Raw genomic sequence first — 26,059 nt, forward strand, 5'->3', positions numbered from 1 at the left:
GTCCTGGATGCTATATTTAGCTTCTATCAACTATTCCCAATGACATCATTTTACATGTCTCACAGGGGGGCAGTATGGACACAGAAAAAGGAAGACTGATGCAGTTTCTTCTAGCTCCACTGCCTCAGATTAATATTCCTTCAGTTCACATTCAGACTGTAAGGACATGTGAGGCCAAGCTGAGGAAACAGAACCTTCTTCTGCTGCAATTGGCGACAAAGTGGTGATGAGGTAAGGAAAGAAATGGTGGAGTGCAGACATAAAAGACATTTTACTTTTAGCAGACAGGGGGCGATGTTATTCCACTCACCCTCAGTGGCAAACTGTTCCAGGTGCTTCAACGTGATCTCTTTGTACCTGGAGCTGTCTGCCAGTCGGTCATAGATCACTGTGTCCTGGGCAGAAACAAACACTCACTGGTTACTGACGACCAAGGAAAGTGAAGAACCTCCAAAACAAATACTGTGAGTTAGACTTTATGTTTCTCCTCAGAAAAGTAGTTCCAGTGGCCTGAATTATACAACACATGTATCTGAATCCTGGGATGGTGGAATCATTCTGAGAAATGGGTTATAATATCAAAGAACAAAATTTAAAAATAAAGTTTAGCATTAAATTAAAATAAAATGGCAGATCTCAACCAAATAATTCATTATCTTGAGGCCTTTAGCAAATCTTCTTACACAACATAACATAAGCAACTTAAATAAAACATTTGTTAAACATGTTTCAAATACTTGACTTGACAGCTTTTTTTTTTTTTACCATTTTCGTCCATTTCTTCTGATGAGTTATTATATTATTATACTGACATTACATGAAATGTATTTTTAATTCAGAAATGTTCTGGTGCACTGATGGTAAAATAATTGAATGGTTGTTAAATTTTAATGTTTATAAGTTTGCTACGTCTGTCTCTAAATCTCAAAATAAAAATCTGAATGGTTTATTTGTCTATTATTTTTATTGATGCTGCTGCTCCAGTTTCTAGTTTTCCTTCTAAATAAAAATAAATAAATAATTGTATGCTTGTTTCACACTGGACACATAATGTGCATGAAACAAGAATACAATTCAAAACTATTCATGACACCCTAAAGAAGATAAGGAAAATTGGTTAATTTCTAGTACACAGTACACATTTATGAAATGTATTGTTCTTGCTTTATGTCTCAGCTCATTGCAAAGATTTCCTGACAAGAGAACGAGAGGCAATAAGTGGTGCAGAGCGTTCGACATTTGTCTTTGTGGTGGCGATGGTGATGGTGACGAGCTGTCATGCGTTGCCATGGAGAGAGACAGACACTCACAGCTCCTTTGCAGTAAAGGCGGATCTTCCCAGATGGGGTGCGCATGATGACTGACATCCTCTTCCTCGAACTGACAGAGAAAGAGGCAAAAGAAAGAGAAGAGTCAGAGAGAAAGAGCAGAGGCAAGTGAGAGAAATCACATTACAAGGTGTTACTGCTGCTACAGCAAATTATCACGTACTGTTTGAGCTAGCATATGTCTGCTGAAATTAGAAATCAAAGAGGTGGGTGACAAGATTTACACCTCCATCACAATTAATAAGTGCAAATCACAGGAGCTAAAGTCAGATGATGAAGTCTGATAGCACAGGATTTTATTTTTTTTTTACAAGTAACGCCACAGTTAATATAATAATTATTAAAAATATAATAATTACAAAGAAGAAGCTAGTGTCAAAGTCGTACCTCGTAAACTCCAGCACATGAAGCAGCTTGTACTTCTCTTCTGTTCCGAGCTAAATCCAAAGAGAAAGACCAATTAACACAGTCCAAAGGGAGAAATCTCAACCTCAGCCGTCTTCTTCTCCGACAACTTATCTTAAGTAGCACAAGACAACCCTGCTACTCTGCTCCAATCGGCTCTGATTGCACTTTAAATGTGTTTATCAGTTGCCTGCACTGAGCTGATGCAGGGATGGTAGGAAGGTAAAATTCAATTAACTTCCTTAATTGTAGAGACTGCTAGGTACAAGACGGAGTGATTAAATAGATGCTGAGAGCTTTAGAGGGCCTAATAAAGGTTAAGAAAATGGACAAATGTCTTGGAGACAAGATGTTCTCAGCAGCGGAAAAAAATGTTTAAACGCCTCTGGCTTTTCAGCCTGATGCCTCTTTGAGAGCAATTATCAGGTTAGCCAATTAAGGAATAATAGGATAGGATCTGGAGAGGATGCATGCTGCCTCAGCTCAGGATATAACCGTAGCCAAGGTGCCATTTGTTATTTCCCATTAGCCTGACCCACATGAATACAGAAGGCTGAGTTCTCTTTGGTATTATGCTTATTAGTTTTAGGTCAAGGTCTGTTTTGGAATATCTGAGCAAAACAACAAAATAGTGAATCAGTCACCAGATTTACAGCCTCAAGATATTCTATAGATCGCATATTCTACTATGGCTTCATGGACAAGAATAAATAGAATTTGCAGTGAGGTTAAAGAATAACTTCAAATCACTTCGAGCTGAGAGTTTGCTGAGAACATTCTTAAAATGTCTTGTCTGGGCAGTAAATAAGTACATGTGACAACCAGCATGTGATTATCATCACCAAATCTGAGCCGCTCTTGCGAAACAGGAAATTATAATTTCACCCAATCACGGAGGCAACATCCTATAAAACCTGATCTAACCTGCTGGACAAATATATCTCAACCTTAGGTCATCTCACCAAACCATGGTTGTGCCTTTTTTGATCTTTTAAGTCAGACAGATTGTGTACTGTCCTCCAGTTGTTGTATCTTCCTCATCTACAAATAATAATAGAGAAAAGGGGCCATAATAAAACCAAAATGCGGTAAATTTGGTTACTCTTCCTCTGACTTTACTCTATACACTGTCAACCTGGTTCAGAGGAAGAAATGTGGAACTATTCCTTTAAAAATTACCATAAAACTACTACTGTCATGAGCAGCCACATGACCTATTGATGAGCCATGAATTTGGACAAAGTCTCTCCTCAACACACAGTCTCCAGCTTCTTGTTTAATTCACTAATAAGAAAAATATCCTCATTGTTAGTATCACACATCAATCAGCTTTTTTTTCTTGTTTGAGGTTGTGCTACACGATCAAGGTGCGTGCATTAAGATGAAGTGAATCCATCCATCAGCACAACTGCTTCAACGCCTTTGATAAAACCTGTGTTGTCCAACTCACCATTTCCCCGATGACGCTGTCTGGGGTTCGACCAGAAAATATAAAGCCGAGGCTCTGTGCTGCTCTCACCAGAGCACCTTCATCTAGAAAGCAAACAGTAACCCACAATGTCACAGATAAACACACCAACACCAGTAGTAACACACATACTGAACCTGACATTCATGGTAAAACACTGGTTCATGTCGACACATTTCCAATGTGAGGGCAAAGAAGTGAGAGCTTTGGACCAGGTAACTTATGCTCGACTCGCATGAGGATGCTGCAGGGCGAGAAAAAAGCTCTCCGCTTGTTTTTTTACAGTTCACTTGTCGAGCTTTCTCTCTGCAGCAATTTCCCCGCTCTGCTTCAAACCCCAAAGCTCCATGAGGCCATGATTGTTTTACGCAATCAGGCAAAAAGAAAAAGGAATTTCACTTATTAAAAGCAAAAATGTGAGATGCAATGCAGCAGTGTTTCTTTATCGAAATGAGTGACCTTGTTTATTAATCAATATGTATAAAAAGCCCAACTGTTCCTTTTTTAATCACAGCAAGAGACATCTGTCCTTGATGACAGACCTGTTCATTCGGCAATAATTTCGACATTTGGTCCATGGATCAGGCCATTAAGCATTGTGACATTTCCCTTCAAATTCAGGGAACAACTACATATGCTGTGTCTGAATTGTGAACAGTAAATTTCACCTCCTCTAATATGCTTTCGGGCGTTTTCTCGACTGACGAGAGATTCAGTCTATCACATTCAGCTGTGGATGTGATAGACTGAGGGATCACAGTGAGCATCACAGAATCAAAGTGACACACACCATGCAATTTGTATACAGGATATTTCCTTCTTTTATTTGATTACCAGCTCTCATGCACTGATGATTATATAAATGCGAAAATACTGGTGCCTGCAGGCTGTGGCGGTGTGTTCCATTCACTGAGGCACGGACGTCACCAGATGGAAAATTAAACATCTCAACAAAGGGAAATATCAAGGACACACAACATCACTGATGCAAAGCACCCAGACCAAGGTCTACCCAGAGCTGCAGAGAGGCAGCAACTGTAATTCAACACCCACAGTTCCAGACCTGCAGCTCTCGAGCGACTCGTGCCTCCTTTCACAGAGAACGGTAACAGGTGCTGCTGCTTGGACTGCAGTGGATGTTGGTTTGTGGATGAGTTTCTTCTAAATATCAGGATGAACTGTGTCCTGGCAAATTAGCAAACAGGATCTTGATTTGATTATCTTTTTATGTCAAGGATCGCTACGCCTTCAACAGAGAGCGTAATGTGTACAACTTGTACTAAATGTAAGGGTTCGAACTGTAGTGTCGGATTTGAGACAGAACCAACTTTCCACAATATCTAATCTCACGAATCAACACTTTTAGATTTAAGATGTTTATGGGCACATGTGTTCATGGAGGTGTAATTTACCTGGAGACGCAGCCTGGTAGGTGATTTTTCCTTCCGTGCACTCAGGGACTGCAGTGTGACAGATGGCCATCATGGACATGAACTCCAGGATGACAGAAGCTGTAGGCTACAGGAAGAGGAAAGGGCACTTTGACTTTTAATGTTCTTTAATAAAACATAAAAAAGCACATACCAAACAACCAGTGGGTGCCTAAAGTTACTGTAGAAAGGACGTTGCAAGGACATTGAATCAGCCTGCAGGAATCATTATATCTGTGCTGATAAACTGCACTTATGTGACACACACAAACAGAACAAAAACATCTATTCATGAATGTTCAGACTTATGTTCAAGACTTATTTCAGAACAGTTTACAAGGTTTCTTCCTAAAGTAAAACACAGTTTGATTCATATGATTTTAAACCACTGTCTCCACTTAGTGCTACAGGGAATGAAACCAGTGCAGAACTCTTTATTTTTATAAAAATTTTCAAACTAAACAAATATTTTACAGTGAAGTTCAGGAGTGAATGTAACTTTGAAAAACTACTGACACACTAAAAATCTAAAATTACATTACATTTAATTTGGCTGACGCTCTTATCCAAAGCGATTAACAATAAGTGCATTCAACCATGAGGGTACAAAACCAGAACAGCAAGAATCATGTAAGTACATGATGTTAAATGTATAAATGATCTTGTTCTGAAAAAATAAAACAGGTCAAGTTTTCTACAAAAGCTTCTACAAAACTCTAACTACAACTGAATTCGGTTTCTGGATAACATGTGGCTTCAGTATGAAACCGTGAGATTCAGCCAGAATAATGGGTGCTGGTAATGACCCAGTAGGATCCCACGGCCAGCTGCTGAAACATTTACTCATGTGTGTTCATACAACATAAACCGGCTAATGAAAAAAAGCTTTAACCTGCATACTGAGGGCATTCTACGTTAATGAGGGGAAGCGTATGACTAACTAGCCACGGGGTTCACTCGGACAGGCATCTGCTGAGGCTCCTGTCTGAGACTGCAGGACCACCAGCTCCTGTCTCCAGCTGAGGCAGAGATCAGCAGCCTGCAGGGCTGCGACAGGCCGGAATCACACAGTACAGCAGCAGTGTGGATTGCAGTCTGGATTGCTAACATTAAGGTCAACAGCAGACTAACTCACATCACTAACAGACACATTTAAAAGCAACCAATAATAAATACAGCTGCCTTGGGAAAAAAATCTCCAGTAACAGAATTTACAGTAGATTAAACTGTAACCAGTGCAACATGGTATGATGAATAATTGCCGACTGATGAGTTCTCACAAAAAATCACATGTATTTTACTTCCCTACCCAACAAAACCTGTACACACACAGTATTATTAGATTTGCTCTTCCAGTTGGCCATGGCTGCTCTGACGAGAGATCTTTAACAGGGAACAAAGGAGCTCGGAGAGAATGGTGCGGAGGGAGGGCGAAAGAGCGTCCCGTAAATTAAAGTACACAGAGTCTATTACAGTCCAGGTGGCTGAGACAGCCCCCTCTGCCTCCGAGCAGCATGCTAATCTGGCTGGGCTTGACAGGTATCCTCTGAAGGACGTACGTGTGTGTGTGTGTGTGTGTGTGTGTGTGTGTGTGTGTGTGTGTGTGTGTGTGTGTGTGTGTGTACATATTTAGAGATACCAACATTTGGCCGTTCCTCACCTCTTCATGGGGCTGAGTGTTAAACTTGGCTTTAGGGATATGGATATTGGTTAAACTGACACTACAGGATGGGGTTCATTCATTCATCTAACCCTAATTTTTAAAATTAGAGGCCTCTGCTCTTTGGTTGGGAATCTAATAGAGGTGAAAACCAGGCTCTGGTAAGTCACAGCATGCAGCCGAAAAACTGTTCAGCTAATAAAGCCTATTAATAGAGGCAGACCATCAGCAGATATAAAGTATGTATTTTTTTAAATTGGAGGCGTTTGATAAAAAAAAACCTTCTTTCATTGTATTCCTGTAAGATGTAAAGAGAAAATACCAAATATAGAGAGCTTTACTTAATATTTACATTATTATTATTATAGTTAATTCTGCATAGATTTTTGCAAACAAAAATGCATTACAAACCAATAATAAAAGTTTCATTTTAGCATATATTTATAAGCCAACTGATTTATAGGTCTGGCTCTATTAATTGAAGGTACAGATTGTAGGCCACGTTATAAGCTTTGCTCTGATGGCACAAGTAGATGTGACAGCTAATGCCGTGCTGCTAGCTATCACCCCCACTGACTCCTGGGTAATCAGTGTCACGGCAACAGTGACAGACGTTCATCACTTCTGACATGGCCAGTGTGGTAAAAGTTGAGGGGTCAAGAGAAAATAAAGCAGAGAGCCGGGGCGAGCAAACAAACACCCACAGAGGCTGCTGAGGCTCTGAAGGCAGAGAACATGTCCAGTGACTCAAGAGAACACGAAAAGCACCAAAGGGGATGTTTATTTTTGTCAGCGCTGTTAATTCCCCTCTCCTGAGGTCTGCCGTCCCCTCAATATTGTATCAACACTACTCCAACCTACAAACAGCCTGTAGCCACGCAAAACTGTTGTCGATGATAAGGATTAGTAACATTCTAGTTAGAAACGCTCTGAGGGCCATGAGGACAAAGTGTTTGAACTATGAGAAAACAAGGTGTTCAATAAAATGAATCACCTCATTTAGCATCTATAGTAGCAGCATTGATGGTAATTAGTAGTGTGGAATCTTAGAGGGTGAAGTCATAAGAGTATAATAACGACATCTTAGGAATCACTGCCAAGTTATTACTAGTTTATATCTGACAGTGTATATCTGTATTGAAGATTTTGTAGTTCCTTTATTTTTCGGCCCCCAAAAATCCATATTGTTCATGCTCTAGAGTAAAGAACAAATGTCATGGTATTTTCCTCCCTGCTTGGAGTCTTAAGGTGACAACAAGAAGATGGCTGAGAAGTACTAAAAAAAACTGAAAACCTTCATGTGACATTTTTATGCTTTAATACTGGTTTCTCGCAGTTTGAAGAAATGATATATAGCTTGTTCATGGTGAACTTTGGAGGAACTCTGACTTATGTTGGCTTTGGAACAGAGCCAGGTTAACTTCCATATGTTTCTAGTCTTAATTCTAAGCTGTGCTATAACTCCTGCTACATATTTACCAAACAGACGATCCGTCAAGTGACTTCTGAGCATGAGAGCAAATAGATGTATTTCACAAAATGCTGAAAAACGTCTTAAAAGGTAAGTGTCAATGAATAAATGAACCTGCATTACATTTCAAAATACAACACAGCATCATGGACTGTGACTGTGTGAATCAGAGAAGTGATAAAACAAAGACATCCACCATCAGCAAAGCATTAGTGCGACTACCGACAGATTCATCATGAGCAGGATCTCGACCAGAGATGAAGAGACACTGGTTTCTAAACAGCAGTTGGCTATGAACAATAATTAGCGGTGGGCGCGGGGCTATCAACATGATGCTGAAGAAGATCCCAGACAAACTCAATGTGTGGAGAGACTGTGCTGCCACAATAACGCAAACATCACAGTGGGATTACTGCTTTCCCACGGGCGGTGCGACTGTTCGTAATTAGATGTGACATTCTGCCTCCCCCACGCTGATCCGCAGCTGAGGTACTGAACCAGCCAATCAATCACCCTCTTTATTAATACAGGTGACCCATAATGCTCCCCCTGACGTCCTATGACTGATGCCCAATGCATATGCCGAGTTCTAATGTGGTCACAGAGGCACTATTTTTAATTACTTTATATTTTTTTAATGTAATTTTGGTCATTTTTCATATTAAAAAGTTCAGGCTCATGTAATTACTGTACAGCAGTATAGTTCTCCATAGTGGATAAGTAAATACGTAGGTATAACCCTTAGGGCTAACCCTAACCCTCTAGTCAGAATAGACTAATTAGGTATTTGTTTGCCTGCCTCTGTTTACATGTCCCGTGAAAAAATACTAATCTACCTGCTCATCATGATAATATATTCATCAAACTAATATTAAAGTGGCAGTGGCTTAGGCACAATAATGGATCGTCCTATAATCTGAATGTCAGCGGATCAATCCTCAGCTCCACATGCCATGGAAAGTCACATCTTTTTCACTATTTTCAAAAACACAACATACAAACCAACACACGATTACACCACAATGTGATCAAGAGGCAGGAGGACATAATGTAACCACACACATTTGGTTTTAAAATCCCTCTTAATTTTGTCCCTAAACAGCAGCCGTCCCTGCAGGCGAGCTGCGAGGAACCCTGACATTACTTACGTGATTATTTTGGAGGTTTTCCAGTAGGCTTGAGTCATTAAATCCAGCCTCCTCTGACGAGTGTGTGCTGTGACTGGAAAGAGGAGACAAAGGAGTCAAAACAACAGAACGGGCTGGAAGAGTTGTTAGCATCACTGACGGCGCTGACAGCCGACTAGAGCGTGTTGTCGTGACTGTAGATTAGAAAAATAATTTGCATCGTAATCAGAGAATATTCTGACAACTGGCCTTTACATAAAAGTACAGTTGTGTAGCAGCATCTGAGAGATTTCCAAATACAAAATAAGGCAGATCAATCTCTCAAGCAACAACAGCAATAATTAAACCTCTTGAAGTCTGTATAGAAAACGTTGAGTCTTATAATGAATTATCTGTTACTGTGCAGTCTAGCAGAGGACTTGAATGTGGTTTGCAATGACACACAGCATTCCAGCAAAGACCTAAAGATAAAATCATCAATTTACAATTTCACTGGTTTAACCAAATTAACAAAATGCAAAAAAAGAAGAGCCCATTGTAATTGTTCTGAGCCCAATATGATGTATTCAAAGTCCTTGATTTTCAAACAATACACCAAGGCATGATGGTTATTTTACTATTGCACTGTACATGACATAAGTTGAAACATTAGAGAAGCTGGAAGCCTTAAATCTTTGGCCTTTTTGCTGAAAAATGACAAACTATAAATTATCATAATAGCTAAATTTTCTTTTTAATTAACTTCTCAACAAATTGATTTTAAAAAAATCAATTTCAGCTCCAGATGAATTTACTTTGCAGTGAAACTGAACAGACCAGGTCTTACACAGGTATTTACAGAGCCATGCTGTGTGCCGATAGTATTGATGTTTGTTGAGAAAAATATCAACCGCAATGCAGACAGAGTGAAAATGCAGCCCCCCCCCCCCCCCCCCCCTCCCCTTCATCTTGATGTGATGTACAATGTGGACATTATTTCATATTCACTTGTGTCATTTCCATAGATAATAAATTATGTTTCCCTTTGCGTTAGAAATCAAACAATGCAAGAGAAAATGCTTACAGGGACAAAACAAACCATATAACTCAAACATTAATCAAAGAACACTCTTGATAAATTACAGGAAAAACAATTAGTCTCTCACACTTGCAGCAGAAATGACTTTTGTAACTGGCAAGATGCAAAATAATAAATATCTTAAATTCCATCAGCAAAAGAAAAACACGCATTAAATCTCTCAACGGCAACAGAACGTCATGCTGGACTGTAGGAAGAAAATTAGATTAAAGAGGAGCTTTTAATTGATAAAAGATAAGGGTGTGAGTTTATCTCTAACAGTGGCTTAGGCCAGTGATTTTCTATGTAGCCACCAGCTGCTCACTGGCTCCCCAGTGGAGATCGATTCATGATTCTGTGATAAATAGAGTCCTATAGATCAGGTAGACAGCAGCTTTGTCAGTGGCACCAGGGCTTGATAGAAATGTTACAGAGGATACCATTAGCAGGCATTGAGTCTTTCTAATCCCACAGGATGCACTGTTCAGAACGCAGAGAGCCGAGCAGCCAGCCGGCCAGTAATACCTCCGTCTACTACGCTGCAAATAGAGGTTTGGGAGGAAAAGAAATATAGGAAAAAAGACACGGTGCAATTAAAACCCAGGGCTGGAATCGATATTGTGATACAAGACATACACTGGAGGTTAGAGGAATATATCACATTCAGAGGCTCTATTAAAATATGTCAGTGGAGAATTGGAAAACAAAGTCTGCATTTCTAAATGCTCCAGGAGCCTAAACACTAAGGAGGTCAGATAGCTTTGTTTTCCATCATATACGGTGGAATAAATCTATAGAGGAGTTTGTTTCTATGCAGCCTGTATGACCGTACACTGCTTCTAGAGATCTAAGCTATTTTTCAGCTCCAGTATTCATATGTCAAATGCAAACGTGCAAATTCTGCAGCAAAGATGAAAAAGCTAAGAAGATCTATGGAGTCACTATTACACGTAGTAATCCTGATACAGCAAAGAGCCAGAATCTCTTCTCTCTTGCAGTAGTGGATATCTGAGGAATGAGGCCGGGTGTGGAGGACGGACAGTAATTGATTATCTGCCAGCACACACAGGTCCTGTCACTATGGGAACAAGGGTGCTGGCTGTTCACAGTCAATAACAGGGAACTGCTTCGAGATCAAACGTATGACACACCCTGTTGTCTGCTTAAGAGGAGGAAGAAATACATTTTACAACTGACCCTAAGATGAGGAAAGGTTTTCTCAGTTTTGACCCTGCATTGAGATAAGCGTTGAATTACATTGACCACCATTTACAAGTTCTTCTCATGATGTTGAATTTTCTTCAAAAATACAAATTTTAACTCTAATAACTAAAATTTTAAAAACTTAACTCAAACCTATCGATTTTCTATCGATCATCAAGCGGCGCAACACAATTTTTCATTTGCTCCTAGATCTTTAACCTATTTCGTGTATGAATAAAACCTCTAACTCAGTAGAAACATGCTTTGATTGAGGCAGATCATTCTTTTAAAGCAGCAATGGTTCAACAATTTGGCACAATAGGTGTTAACAAACAGGCCCCAATCCCTCATGCAAAATTAAAGAGACACGCCCATGCTGTTCCTGCATATCTCAACACTTCAGCAGATGGATCTCAGAAGTAGGACTGTATGAGTGAGAGTGTGTGAGTGTTGTGAGCAGATGGAGAATAAGTGGGTGCATCTCCAAAGTCAGTTTGATGTTAACGGGAGAAGTAGGAGGATGCGCTGAAGAGCTTCAGCCTCTACACAACATACAGTAAACACTAGAAAGCTCGGGATCTATTGAACCTGCTAAATGTACCTAAGAAGTTATCAATAACAATTCTGTCACGATCCTGGAACATTTGTGTGAGACCCTTCGATCGCACACTGAATCACAAGCCACAGTCACATACAACACATCCCAAGTCCACTGAACATACAAGAGAAATAACAGCGTACATATATTGAAATATTGTGTTCAAAGTCAAGATTTCCACAAGGCAAGGCAGCACTACATCACAGAAGCAGAGAGTGAAGGAAAACAACAACAACCACTATTTCACACGCGGCCATCTTACCAGTCGTCCTCCGCAAAACTACCCTCCTCAGCCTCAGGGACGTGACTGTTGGAGCGAAGGTGGAGAACAAAAATCATGTTGTTGACAGAGTCGACCATTAACATGTTGTGGGAGTGTGCGGGTGCCGGGATCTTAGTAAAGATGAGGATAGATTATGAGGAGTATGACAGCCAGGAGGGACTGTAGCTGAGGTGCAGGGGTTAGGTTGACAGCAGTGATAAGAGCAGGCCAGCTAATCATGTCGGTATTTGTTAAAAATGCACTCATTGCGAATATTCATCTCTTTTTAATTTCTGCTCTCTTTTTTTTTGATTTTAAAATAATTTGAAACAACTGAAATATTTTCGGTCACTTTCCATTTCTTGCAAGTGACTGACATTATAGAAGCTGCTTCTTAACTCACATAAATAAATAAACTACAATCATGATCTCGATATATGCTGTTCTATATATACTGTTTTTGTCAAATGTTGTACACTAATGTTTTGGATAAAAGTTATATGTATGAGTCAGATATTTATGAATGAAACTGGTATAAAAGCAAATATATGTGCATCAAATTACCGTCGTAAAATCTGAAAAGTGACGAGTAAACGTCATGTCGCAGTATATTTTTTTTATCATACATGACAAGAAGAACTTGTCCAGAATCCTCTGGAGATGTAAGACTGACAGTAAAAATATACACATATATATGTGTACTATTATGCAGTAACAAAACAATGAATCAATTTGAATTGGAAAAGTGAAATATAATAAGAGTTAAGAAAATGAGAGATATAACAACTGAATTTTGTCACTTGGGGACATCTAGAAAATGTGCTTTCATTCCTGTCTTAACAAATAACACCCAGGAGGATTCTGGGAGCTTCTCTGACCTGCACAATATCTCTCTTTGAGAGTTGGACTCCAATCCAGTGGAATTAATTAATGTCTGCACCCTTGGGGTTGGTTTTATTAATTACAGCAGCACTTAATTTGTGGCGAGGAACACATGCAGGCAGCATTATCAGGGGGGCTGTGTGTGTGTGTGTGTGTGTGTGTGTGTGTGTGTGTGTGTATGTGTACCAAATTACAAGTCTCACACACACTAAGTGCTATCCACGTGCCTGTGCTCTCATTTGTACTAAAGAAAAAAAAATGTTCATCTTTGTTTTTACTCAAATAATCAAGAATACCCAGATACATCTGAAGTAGAGCTAAACAATTAATAACGTGTTGCGCTGGAAAAAGGATTTAAGTATATTTATTCCAGCAGTAAAGACATGTTACTGACAGAGAATCTATAGCATATTTACTCAACAAAACCAGAGAAGATGGGGTAGGAAATGAAAAGGAAGTGCCAGCCATCAACCAGATATGATGATCAGGAATTTATCATGTGTTTATTTAATTAAATATCTTTATATGAAACTGAAATGAATGATTCAGCTGGATATGTTTAATATTGTCAACAAATCCCATCAATTCTGTCTCCCAGCACTTTCTGCTATCCCTACATTTGGCACTCAAAGACCACTGTTTCCTACGAATGCATTATGTAAGTCTTTTAAAAATAGACTAAGAAAATATATCAGTTCTAAATGGAACAGTTGAACAGCTGGGTGCTCCAGCTTTTACAAGATACAAGTCCAACAGGAGTAAATAGTTCTTCTGCTTGTATTTTGAACTGTGATTGAAGTATTTAACCATAGCTGGACAGTGTGTGATCAAGTCAATATTATATAAATCCCCTGTGTCATCGTATTGAACAAACTAGTTTTCACCAACAATAAAAGTCTATATTGATGAGGAAGATGACAAATCATGTTCTGACAACACAGGTTTGTTTGTTAGTGGGTTACACTGATTCTTGTTTTGGCTTTCCATTAAATTTGTTAACAGAGAGAACATTTCCCAAATATTTGCATAGAAATAGCAAATTGCTATGCTAGCAATATTTCTGATCTTAAAAAGAGTTGTGAACTTTATTAAAAATGAAACCACAAGCACTCGGGAGCCAAGGTGCGTCATTCGCCACCTGGTGGCTGGCTGCAGTAAAGGTCAAGAATCCTGCCTCCTCTGTGTCAAATACATTTTAGCTTCTGTCTTTTTATGTACTTCTTATCACATTGATGGTACATTCAAGTTTAGTTGTAATCAGTTGTTCTATGCTATTAAAATGAGGTGAGGCATCATGATCGGAAGCTGACAGTATCGACTTAGTTGCCACAGTTCCATCCCTGAGCGCTACTGCAAAGACTCTGACTCGGAATGCACAAGATGGGAGCATTTGTATCTGAGATATTTTGACCTTATTTCTGGATAGTATGAGGAAGTGGAGAAGCATCATACATCTTGATTAACATCTGGAATGACATCTAGTCACCAGAAAACAGCAATTTTCAAATATGTGAAACTGCAACTATAATAAATTGATGACTTATTTTGAAACGCAGGGCCTAATTACAACTAACAAAGTAGATTACAGTACTATTACAGTTAATCATGTAATTGTCTGTTGAATTATAAACACAGAACTGTAAACAGCTTCTGAAACTAAACCTCCTGTTTCCTATTTTGTGAGGAAGAAAATGCTTTGCCTCATTAGAACGTTCTCAGAAGTCTTTTTTTCCTGCTACGAAACACTCATCCATATATTTATAAATCAATTGCATAAGAGGGAGTCGTGTTTTTAGAGAATCAAAGGAAGACATCTTTAGTGAAGGACAAAAAGACTGATGTCTAACTTCAATCTAAGCAGGGAGGAGAGTGTGTGTCCCTGATGACTAGAAGGCTTGACCTAAATTCTGTCAAATAAAAAACATACAAAACAAATTAACATCTAAACAACAAAAATTATGCATCTGCCCTTTAATCAGCAGAATTATTTTACAAAGAAAGAAATGTCTCTCTGTCAGCAGCATGTACAATATATATCACTACTTAAAGTGACTTTATATTCATGACCAGGGAACAACAGTCAAATGTTGTCATACTGCATTCACAGCATAATGAAAGCTTTGGAACAGAGAACTCTACTTTTGCCTTCAGTCTGCACTTCATCAGGCTTTTAATCGAATCCTAATGGGATTAATCATGAACTGTCACACCTGCACTTGCTTTGGTTCTGTGCAGATACTCTGCTGTCCCGCTTGATTTGCATCCGGCGAGGCTAATTATCTGTGCACTAAAATGAAATGAGAGTATTTTCACAGGAAAAAAGAAACTAAGGGCTGATTCAATGAAATGTGCAAAGGTATTTGTTCTTGTGTCAGTGGAGGTGAAGGAAATAATACAAGGTATGTGTGTCCCCAAAGAGGTCACCAATATTATTTTTCTAACTCATGTCAACATATTGTCAAGCTCTGGACCTTGCTGAGGAGAAACTGAAACACATAGTCACAGCCTTCAACATGAAAAACGATGGACGAAAAGGCTGTGAAGGAGAGAGTAAAGTGCCTTTGTAGCAAATGTCTGTCCGCCTTTTATTTATAGTTTATGTTGAGAGGAGCACTGATGCAGCTGCTAATGAGAGGGCGAAGGAGGAGAGAGAAACGCCAGATGTACTATGATGCACACTCTGCATTTAATGAAGGTGATGGGGGAGGCAACGGTACAGGGTGCAAAGGGGGAGGCAGAGAATATTAAATAGGGGGAGGAAACAGGAACCTACCCATAGGCCACACCCGCAATGGTGCACTTCTTGAACTGCATGACATTGCAGGTCAGGGTCCCTGTCTTGTCAGAGAAGATGTACTTCACCTGTGTATGTAGAGACAGACTTCATAGGTATATATAGTTTGATAGATAGGGGAGTTAGCAGAATATAAAGGTGAATTCAAACTGCGTTGTTTACCTGGCCTAATTCTTCATTCAGATTTGAGGTGCGAGCCATGGCAGGTGTGTTTGTGGGCTCATAGAGCATATCAGTGTCCTAAAACCAATCACAAAAGGTTAAGTATACCTTCACTCAAGAAACAACATCTCTGGTAGCAATAACACTTCTTCATTTAAGTCATCTTCATACCAGTTGTTAAAGTGTAACTTAAAAAAAACTAAACGATAAAAACAAACCCTTCTCAGCTGCATCATGATTTCCCCTCAAATAACAAACAAACCAAAAAAAGGCTGCAGAGGCTGCAAGAAGAGGGAGCAACAGAGAAATGCCCTAAATGTTGCTAAAAATTCCTCGCTAAGATTTTCATTTAAAGTTTAATGAATGAAAGGGGCTCAGAATAACTTCAGGCAAAAAAAGAAAAGTGCACAATTCCTCAGCAGAGATAGTGAGAGGGGTTGACCTAGTTGCAAAGGATAAAATATTCTGGCGGCTCCCTGATATACTTTGTCATTCAGGTTTCATGTATGTTTCAAATTCACTGATTTCAATTTACATTTTGTGTTCTGTTAAAAATACACTGTGGATCATGGTAAGAAGATTGCTGCAGCAACTATTCAGTGCAACATTCAGATCTTAAACTAATTTCTGGCCACCTGACGGAAAAGCAACAAGCTGAAAACATAACAATCTGGCTTGGTTTTGGTCTGTACCAGTTCCTGAAGGAAATATTTGTCACTTTGGCTGATGACTGCTGCACTATTTTCAAAATTAAGCTGGTAACTTTCATTTGGTGCTAAGCAGATAGAACACAGCAGGTTTTTAGAGCTTCTTTACAACAAACAAAAAAGACATAACAATCTGTGCTGTCATTTAATCCATTGATGTTATAATTCCTTTGAAAGCATGAATCCATCTCAAATTTAAATTAGTTCAGACTCCAACTCACCCAGTTAATGAAAAAGGCCTGGATGAACTTGATGACCTCCAGTGTGACCAGGAGACTGATGGGGATCAGGTTGTTGAACAGGATGATGAAGGTGAGAAAGTTCAGGCCAAAGTTAGCCGCCCCGCCATCTATCAGTGGACGAGTTTTGGACAGAGGGGAGTGATACACAGGAGGCTCATCAGTGATGGTTCAGAAATATCAGTTAGTTTCAATGAAAATGCCCAAAGCTATTTTCAGCCAATGATCAACATTATCCCAATGCAGAGGAATGTTTTTGGGCTAACGTTGTGCATTAGCTGGAATTAACCTTTTCTTCCAGCCAACCTCATCCTGCACTGATTAGCAGTCCAATTTAATGTCCCAAAGATTCAAAGTTGCGAACAGGGACTGAAGATTCTCAAATGTCATTAGTGTCACAGCAGCAGCCTTGGCATCCAGCATGATCCAGGCAATGGATTCCACAAAGCACTATGCAAAATGATGCTGGTCCCCCAAAAGCCCCAAACTATTGGTAATGATCAACATGTAACCCCACTGACACCAAACATGAAAACAGGAGGGATGTGATTTACCTTTCCTCAGCTTGCAGGAGGTGCAAATGCTACTTTCCTCAACCCAAGCCTTGAGCTTAGCATTGCAGTTGAAATGGAGAGCCCTAACCCATGACAGTACGATTGCAAAACAAAAAACTGGATGGCATAAAGAAAGTGGCAGAATGGAAGCTACTTCTACAACAACACATAGAGGAGAAAACACTTTTTTTTAAGATGTGGGGAGGAAGACAAACGTACTGGATGCTCTCAAGACAAAGGAGGGAGAGTCAGTCCAAGGCACATTCTCAACCAACAAGGAGTGGAAAAGAGTGGGTGGATTATGCCAGCAGATAAGTTTGGGTGTTAATGATGATCACTACATCACCTTATTTCACTCATTTCTAGAGGACGGCTTGTTATGTGGCATTATGTGAGAATTATTGTCAGATGAGAGGGTGAAACTATGCTGGGTCAGGCGACAAAAAAAAGAAATCTCAACTCAGAGCAAACCAGGTCATGCACAAGCCACATAAGTGCAGATGTACACCTGTTATCTTAAGTATGTGTCATTGCAATGCAACAGCAAAAATCCATAGAACTATCAAGCAAATTAATAACAATTAATCAAGCCGTTGCAGGGCATGGAGTGTGTTTATGATTAAATACGTGAACTTCTCATTGGTTTTGTATGGCAAGTATACAACAGTACAGAGGCCACATCTCCTTAACATCAAGCTTAAAGCAGAAGTGGAAACAGAAATTCAGCATGCTGCCAGTATAGTTTATAGTCAGCATAAATTCAATGATATGGAGATAACTGCACAACTACCTACAAAAACTAGCCGTGGTAATTGAATAAATTGTCGTAGGTGATTTTTTTTTCTCTCAATCTGCATAAAATTAAGTTGGAACAATATATAGTCTTAATGCCAGGGATGAGCAGTGTCTGCATTTTACAAGGGGTCAAAGTCAAATGAATAATTCACCAGGCATGCATGATAGCAGGCTTCTGTGACATATGAGCCTTTGATATGTGTGGTGGTCTAACGTTGATTCTTCGGCTCCTGTCAGCATTTATCGTCCAAATGCAGGGTTGAGAGTGAAGTTACAATAATTTAGGAACTAATGTGGCATCACTGAGTCTGATGTTTAAGATTTGACAATCTTCCCTCCTCTCTCTTTTGTCACAGGTTGGATAATATGCGCTAGACAGAGTCTCAACAGCTCCTTATGGAAGTACAGTCAGTCTCAAGATGGACACCTGCTTTATGACTTGCACTCCCCCCATCAGTGTAATGTCGGTGGTGTTTTAGAAGTGGGATTTAGTGATAGTGAGGACAAACCTTTGCAAAAACCAATAGAAACCAATACAATCTAATATCTGAGGGGTAGTGTAAGTCGTAATGCAGGCTTTAATTGACCAGGGCACAACCTCTCCTACACAGGCCTATCAGGGAACAGAATAATGGCCGGAGTGCACGATAATCACTTTGCATACCAGAATCAGAGCTTCATCACGTCACATTGTCTGTTGCAGTAACTGAGCAGCCTGTGGTTTTTTTTGTATTATGTAATTAGAAACCTTAAATAGAGTTACCGTCTATAATGAATAAAAAATACATGTAAAAAATAAACATGTTTTCAATTCTCCCCATCCCTCCCCTCTTTGTCTGTCCTTTAAAAAAATCCACACCAGGAGAGAAGGCAGCAGAGGCATTTAGAAAAGGTCAGCTCCTGCCCCTTGGGGTGCACCACATGTTGTGTTCAAGCAATAAACACATATCAGCCTCCTGCTATGAAAACCTTCCTGAGTACGACCTCATCTCCCTAGCAGTCAAAGTAAATGCTGCTACTGATTTGTTATAAATAATGAGGGGGGAAAAAATAAGATGAGGGTCTGAAGCTTGGAAACTGCAAAGCGTTTAACGCGGCACAAAAAAAATGGAGGAAAAGTGAGACACTGTTTGCATCAGGCACTGAAAATAACTAGAAGAAGGTATAAGAGAGCTGGAGGGGAAAAACCTATTGTTGGATCCCTGGTATGTGCTTGTCCATGGCATGGGCCCATACAAAGTAGGGCAACCATATAGGGGGCGAGGATAGGGGGCTTCATTTGCTTAGCAAAGGCAGAGCTTCAGTAAGGGGTTAGTAAGGGAGGGTCATTCACGGATGGCCAAGGCTTTTAAATGGTTGTTACCTGGAGCTGTTAAAAAAACGACAACAAAGAAAACAACAAAATCAAACAGAACATTAGAAAAGAACAAAAAAGTACAGCAGCGCAGTGATATTCAACCATTTCTTTTTCACTCATTCACAACACATCTATGCATGTCACAGCTGTCTTGTCTCAGTTAACAGGGAATTTACCTATTCCCACATTGCCACATATTTCACTTGTAATGCGAAACATAGTTTAACTGAGGGAAAATAAAAATGACACGACACATACCAGCATTTAAGAACTTAAAAAGATAAAGAAATAAGCTGATATGGACAAGTGAGACAAAGTATGCGGAATAAGAGGAGCAGCATGGGCTGTTGGGACTCTTACAGTTGAGATCCATGTACCAGGCATCATTGCCATACTGGTACTTCCAGATGGTTTGGCCAATGGAGCAAATCAAAGAGATGGCCAGCAGCCAGCCAAACAGCACGAGGATCTGAAAGTTGGTGATGCGTTCCACGTTGGAGAGCTTCAGAGGAGGCCGAGTGGAATTCTGGGTAAACAAATGAGCACACAGTAGTGATTTAAAAAAGAGGAAGTACGACCAATGATGGTTTTCTATTTCTGTGACCTCAAAACAATGACAGGACAAAACATTCAGTTTCGTTCAGAGTTACTGCGAAAACATCCTCATTTTTCAAACCCCTGCAGCATAGCTTGTTGTGGTATGGCATAGTGCAACACAAGCAGGTACAGTGCAGCAGAGTATAGCATATCAACAGTTAGTTAAGTAAAGTACAGTGAGGGAAAGTATGGTATAGCATAGCATAGTGAACTATAGTATAGTATAATACACCATAGCATAAAATAGCATAGTACAGAATTGCATAGCATTGTATCTCATGGCATAGCATAGCATAGTATAGTAGAGCAGAGCATCGTGACATACTGTTGGCCCACATCACCTAGTCTGTTTTAAAAACTGTATGTTGATTGTTATCACCAGTTCAACTGATGGAGTTTCCTCTTAGATCTACACGTTTCCAAACTGCATATAATACTCTCCATATCACATGAGCATGTTTTACCTGCATGAGCTTTGTGTCATGTCCAGTGTAAACCACCACACCATGGATCCACTGGGTGTTCCTCAGCTGCGCTCCCCTCAGTAAGATCTGGTCTGGACCCAGCGGCATTGTGCTGTACAGAAACATCAATGGCATGAGTATATCATAATCACTCATCTCAAAAGAGGATGATAATAAAAAATGACAATGTTTCCGGAAAGATGATGAAATTTTTGTTTGTTAAAGTCTTTGGTTGACAGCGATGTCTGACGCATTTACACAACCAGTGGTGGTAAAGAGAGTCCAGGTTTCTAACTATCGCTGTCTCACCCATTGAAGAATGCTGCGTCTCTTAAAACAAAATGTCACCATCCTTTACCGAGTACCAGTGTTTATTCAGGAGAGTTTTATTGTTCCCAACTCAGTGGATTAACCTAAGAGCAGGCATACATCCAACCTCAAATTCATAATTAAATATCACTGAAGCAGGTGCTTTGATTTATTCAGCAGAAATATTCAATAATCCCTAAAATCTCATAATGCACCAATACTGTCTCTGCTGCTGCCTAATGGGCTGTTGAGACTTGAGCAGAGACAGAGAGCCAGAGATTGATCTCAGCAACGGAGCCAACCTGTGTCCATCCAGCCGGATGTTTCCAACAAACTCATAGAGATGGCGGTTCGGGCTCTCGCACTCCATCCGTCCAGATAGTCGCATCAGGCTGTCAATGTCCTTTATGTCTGCAGTAATTTGGAGACCCTGGGGATGCAGTTAAGACCACACAATTTAATTAATTTGCCTTGCAAGCCTGCAGAAGATTCCTCTTAGTTCTTGTATGTAGAATTAGGAATAAAAAATGAAATCACCTGTCTGATTTTAAGGTTTGTTTCTCCATCCAAGTTAGATGTTTCTATGTAGCACATACCCTGTGGTTCACTGTGGTGGAGGGAAAGGATACAGATACTTGGAATATTATTAAAACACAACAATAGTAAAATCTTTTAAGCCATATCATAGTGTATCTAACCTCTGTTTTTCATTATCTTGACTATAATTACATCAAATATCATCTAGCACTAGGACAGAGGATACTGATTATCTCCCAAATATAACTCATCAAATTTTAGTAGGAAAAGGGACTAAAACAGAAAACCACATCACACCAGAGCACCGCAAACAAAGATGCTTCATGCCAACCTAAAGGCCATTAAGGGGCACAGAACTACAATGAAGTTTTACTGCGTTGAAGTTGCCCATTTAATGTGGGATATATCCTTGGGGCTGGCATGGCACCTTTGTTTGACGTTACCCCAGAGGTTAACGGTCTTTCAAGACAAATATACTGCAAAGGGACGGAGAGTGGAGCAAGAGAGAGAAATGGTGGGGTGATGTGAGCAAGCAGGCATGCTGAGCACAACAATCACAGCAGACAAATGGGCCTCAGACGGACTCTGGGCACGGGGACAGAGAGTTAGAGCATGCTGGTGCTTAAGGTGAGCCGGGTTGCTGGTTAGCGACTCTTTTAACAGAGTGATTTATTCAAACGGAAAGCCAGTCCAAACACACGCACAGGGTGGGGGGGGGATCAAAAAGAGATCTGGACACTGGAGCCTGACCACAATCAATGAGAGGTTTGGAATCTGCTTCTATTAACAACTGAATGAGATTTTTGTTAAACTGAAAAGAGCAGACGTCTGCCAGGTATGGGAAGGAATACGGCCTCAGTGCTGATTCTGCATTACTTAACGACATATATTGCTGAAATAGCATTAACAAGTTGTGAAAAGTTAGCCAAACAATAAGTCCAAGATGGATTTCACTTTTTCATCTTGGAATGTGACAGCATGCAAATGTCACATCAAATTAAATCGTGGCATTCATGGTGCCGTACAAGCCATGCATGGGCAGGGATATGGACACTATATTCACACCTAAAGGACACTCTCAGAGGAGCATGTGGTCCTGTGCTAAATGTTTCCATTCACTTGCAGTTTTAAGAGGTTTCAGCCTGAGTGAAATCAGCCTCAGCAACATTGAAAAGGGTCTATTGTATATGTTATTTTGTAAAACAAAGTATAAGACGATAAAATGACTGTAAAAAAGGCAAACAATGTCGCTGCCAAACCACAAAGTAGCGGAAAAGTAGAAAAAACATGGTGTTCATTGACTGTGGCACTTATATATCTGCCTGTTGCCAGAATGATCAGAGGCCTATTCTATCCCAGGTGTGGAAAATAAATTATTATGTATTTGCGTCAGGAGTGACAGAAGTGCTAAGAATGTCTCGTCCCAGTCAGTACACATGGCCCTGTCTCTCCCACCGCTGTTTTGTTGGTAATGTCGTTGGTTTCCTGACCTGGACGACAGAATGACGAGGTCAGCCGGGAGGTGATCCCCATTTGCAGCTCTGACTACTTCCCCAACAGCCACCTGATATTACCACACACCAGCAGGGGGTGAGATAGAGAAAGTGTGGCAGTTGATCGCACAAGGAGCAAGGGAGAACAGGATGAGAGGGGAAGGAGGGGTGGAGAAGGGGATAAAAAAGAAATAAAACCCAGACAGACAACAACATAAAAGGGGAGAGAGACAACGGTTTCAGTTTTAGGGGGATGAGAAGAGCACAATGATCAGTCCTGTGTGATTAGAGGGTATGATTGGTATGGACATCAGTTCTCCTTTTCACAAAACCATTCAGATAAGCCATACTGCAGGGAAGTTTCTGGTAAATTTAAATAACAATAACCAATGGTAAAATAGGAGAGAGCTAATAAAAAATTTCGAACACAATCAAGATTTCCCAGTTTGCATTTTTATAGAAATATCACAGCAATTTGCACTTAATCTAAAAAAGACATTCTTAAAATTTAGCAGGAGAACCATTAGGCTCCAAAGCCTGAGCCATGGCACATCCAAATGGTTTCTGAAAAGGTGAGGGAGGTAGGTAAATTGGTCAATTCTAATCCAAAAATCACATTACCACTGTCCCACCTAAAGAAATGATGGTCACACACAATGAATTGCATCACATCCTTTTTCTGGACTACTACATAATCAGGTATTTTTAAATGCAGGATTTTTCTGTTTATCTAACCATCACTTCTTTAGGGAGAGCTGAGAGAGAGAGAGAGAGAGAGAAGAGAAGAGAAGAGAAGCAAAGTTTCCCCACAGTCTGGCAGCAGGGTGGACTCCTATACCTGGACGATAAAATGACAGCATCCGCAGGAACGAAATCACAGCCATTTATTTTAAAAACATCGCCCACATCAACCTGTGAAAATAAAATGTTTACTGCTGTGCGCTGCCGATGAAAAACCATCAAAGAAAACATGAGTTCATGAGTAAAAATGCACAGCTGGAAAGACAAAAGGTTAAATACATTAAAGCAGCACATATTGTACAATACTGATGAGGAGACACAGCTGGAGGTTTTTATTCTACTATTGCTACATAACAAGTGAAGTCACTTAGCCAATAATCATAACTCACCAAAGACTGTATTATTAATGTATCATATTTATAAAACGGAGAGGAAATTAGACATGACATTTATATATTTAATACAAAAACATGCTCTACATGAACAAACAATCTCTTTCATATATATTTTTTGAGCCAATGATGTCAATCATAAAATAGTCAAGTAATTATCTCTATGCAGAGGTTCATCAAAATGTTGATGAAGGTCTTAAGCTGATGATGTAATAGAAACTGACAATTTATTTTGAAAGAGCAAGAGTAAATAAGTAAACACTAACACACCAGAACCATGATGATCAGCCTCTTTATTAATAATTCTGATCTCTATATATATATTCAAGTTGTCCTGAAAGAGTCACTACGGCCAAACAGAATTGTGGGAGAGAAGCTGCTGTTACAATATGCATGATGAGTTGAATTATTTAAAAACCTTTGCTTTTTAGAGACGATTTCTATGTGTATAAAAAGGAGAGAGATATTAACTGAGCAGAAAGTAACAGTGATTTCCTTCCTGCTGGAACCAAGTCATTACATGAATCAAATATTTTGTTAGTGAATATCTAAAGTCATAGAAATACTCTCTCTGTTTCATAATGTGTTGGCTCTGTTGTGTAGTTTAAGTCAAAATACAGTATGTTCTGATACTATTTTTCAATTCCACATTAGTAGTACCAATCCGATACCACGCATTTTAACAGCTGTGTGTTATTAGCCCTGTACAGAAGTGATGATTGATATTGTTGTGTGGCTCAGGATAATCCCTTTGAATAACAGATACATAGGGTTAGGGTTTCTAACAACAAATACTTCATGCAGTAAATCTTTTCTGTTTTCTGTTCGTCTCATATTCCCGAAGAGCATGAAGGAACATTTAGAATATATTGCAGTGGTACAGTTTACCCTCTAATGGACGAGGTAGTATTACTAATTATTCAACAGTAAAATCACCCTCACTGCTGCCCTGTCTGAGGTTTTTTCCTCCTCCACTCCCTCAGTAATAAAATTGTTTCATTATGAGGGAAGAGAGGAAGCTGCTTTTTGTCCTCCAGCATTGCCGTGTAATGACCGTCCACATGGAAACACTGGATTAATGAGTAGCTGAATACTAGAGGGATCAGATGGTGGGTGTGTGTGTGTGTGTGTGTGTGTGTGTGTGTGTGTGTGTGTGTGTGTGTGTGTGTGTGTGTAACGTAGACTGTATGTGAGATTTCTCTAATTGACAACAGAACAATGAATGGTGAGCTGGTAGAATGAATGACGTGTGTTATTCTCCAGATGCAGGAACTGGTACAAGTGACATGTAGTGACACGTTGTGCGTACATACCTTTTCCCAGTGCACAATTTCCCAGGCACCATTCCTTAATACTGTTGTAGGTCGTGAAGGAGATGAGGAAGTTAAAGTAAGAGAGAAAGAGGAAGAGACAAAGAAAAGAAGAAAAGGAAATGGGGATGGATTACAATGCAACAACAAGGTCTACTTGTCTTTTGGAAAATAAAATACCTGCACACGTGATATACAACACACAGTTTTTTCTATTCAAAACATGTTGTGGTTTACAGTACCTTGACATTCCTTTTTGTTGACAACATTGTCAGCATTATGGCGTTTCTGTGTGGGGGAGAGAAGAACAATAATCACACCACTTGATGAAAGTACAGTAACAAACAAAACCAGATTAGATCATTTCCCCAGGTATAGTCCTGGAGGACAACTACCCCTCAGTGAGAGATGTATTAAATCACAGTGTAAAATATGTCTCCACTTCCTCACATTGGGCAAAAATGAAGCAACATTTTTCAGATACAGAGGCAGCCATCTTGACATAATCTTCATAGAAGTTATCACTGTATGAAGCCATAGAATAGAAATCCCGCACATACACATGCTTGACCAACTGCGAGGTCGTCTCAGCTGATATTCCACCTCGCATCGGAAAATGAAATAATCATTTCTGTGACATAACGTAGATTGGTCCCATTGGCTAACATTGAAGAGGTAAGCGAGGACTTATACCACAACCAGCCACCAGAGGGTGAC

At 39.7% G+C, this 26,059-nt stretch overlaps 1 protein-coding gene across 7 annotated transcripts in view; it reads right to left on the bottom strand.

Moving 5' to 3' along the window:
* Positions 1-26,059, bottom strand: part of atp8a1 (ATPase phospholipid transporting 8A1) — a 97,865-nt gene that overhangs the window by 45,407 nt on the left and 26,399 nt on the right. For 4 of the 7 annotated variants that reach the window (XM_020082869.2, XM_069531042.1, XM_069531044.1 and 1 more), the window contains exons 5-21: positions 25,585-25,630; positions 25,346-25,386; positions 22,897-22,970; positions 21,407-21,476; positions 21,172-21,299; positions 20,561-20,672; positions 19,860-20,025; positions 16,776-16,903; positions 15,848-15,925; positions 15,665-15,753; positions 12,010-12,054; positions 8,911-8,983; positions 4,614-4,719; positions 3,184-3,266; positions 1,716-1,765; positions 1,311-1,380; positions 311-395 (exon numbers count right to left, since the gene is read on the bottom strand). In XM_020082869.2, the coding sequence (XP_019938428.1) occupies positions 311-395; positions 1,311-1,380; positions 1,716-1,765; positions 3,184-3,266; positions 4,614-4,719; positions 8,911-8,983; positions 12,010-12,054; positions 15,665-15,753; positions 15,848-15,925; positions 16,776-16,903; positions 19,860-20,025; positions 20,561-20,672; positions 21,172-21,299; positions 21,407-21,476; positions 22,897-22,970; positions 25,346-25,386; positions 25,585-25,630 (1,444 nt within the window). Of the gene's footprint in view, positions 1-310; positions 396-1,310; positions 1,381-1,715; positions 1,766-3,183; positions 3,267-4,613; positions 4,720-8,910; positions 8,984-12,009; positions 12,055-15,664; positions 15,754-15,847; positions 15,926-16,775; positions 16,904-19,859; positions 20,026-20,560; positions 20,673-21,171; positions 21,300-21,406; positions 21,477-22,896; positions 22,971-23,737; positions 23,812-25,345; positions 25,387-25,584; positions 25,631-26,059 lie in introns of all 7 variants that reach the window. The other 3 variants (XM_020082878.2, XM_069531041.1, XM_020082894.2) reach the window with 3 other exon arrangements.

This window comes from Paralichthys olivaceus, chromosome 9, assembly GCF_024713975.1.
Source record: "Paralichthys olivaceus isolate ysfri-2021 chromosome 9, ASM2471397v2, whole genome shotgun sequence".
In the NCBI taxonomy this organism is placed as follows: domain Eukaryota; kingdom Metazoa; phylum Chordata; class Actinopteri; order Pleuronectiformes; family Paralichthyidae; genus Paralichthys; species Paralichthys olivaceus.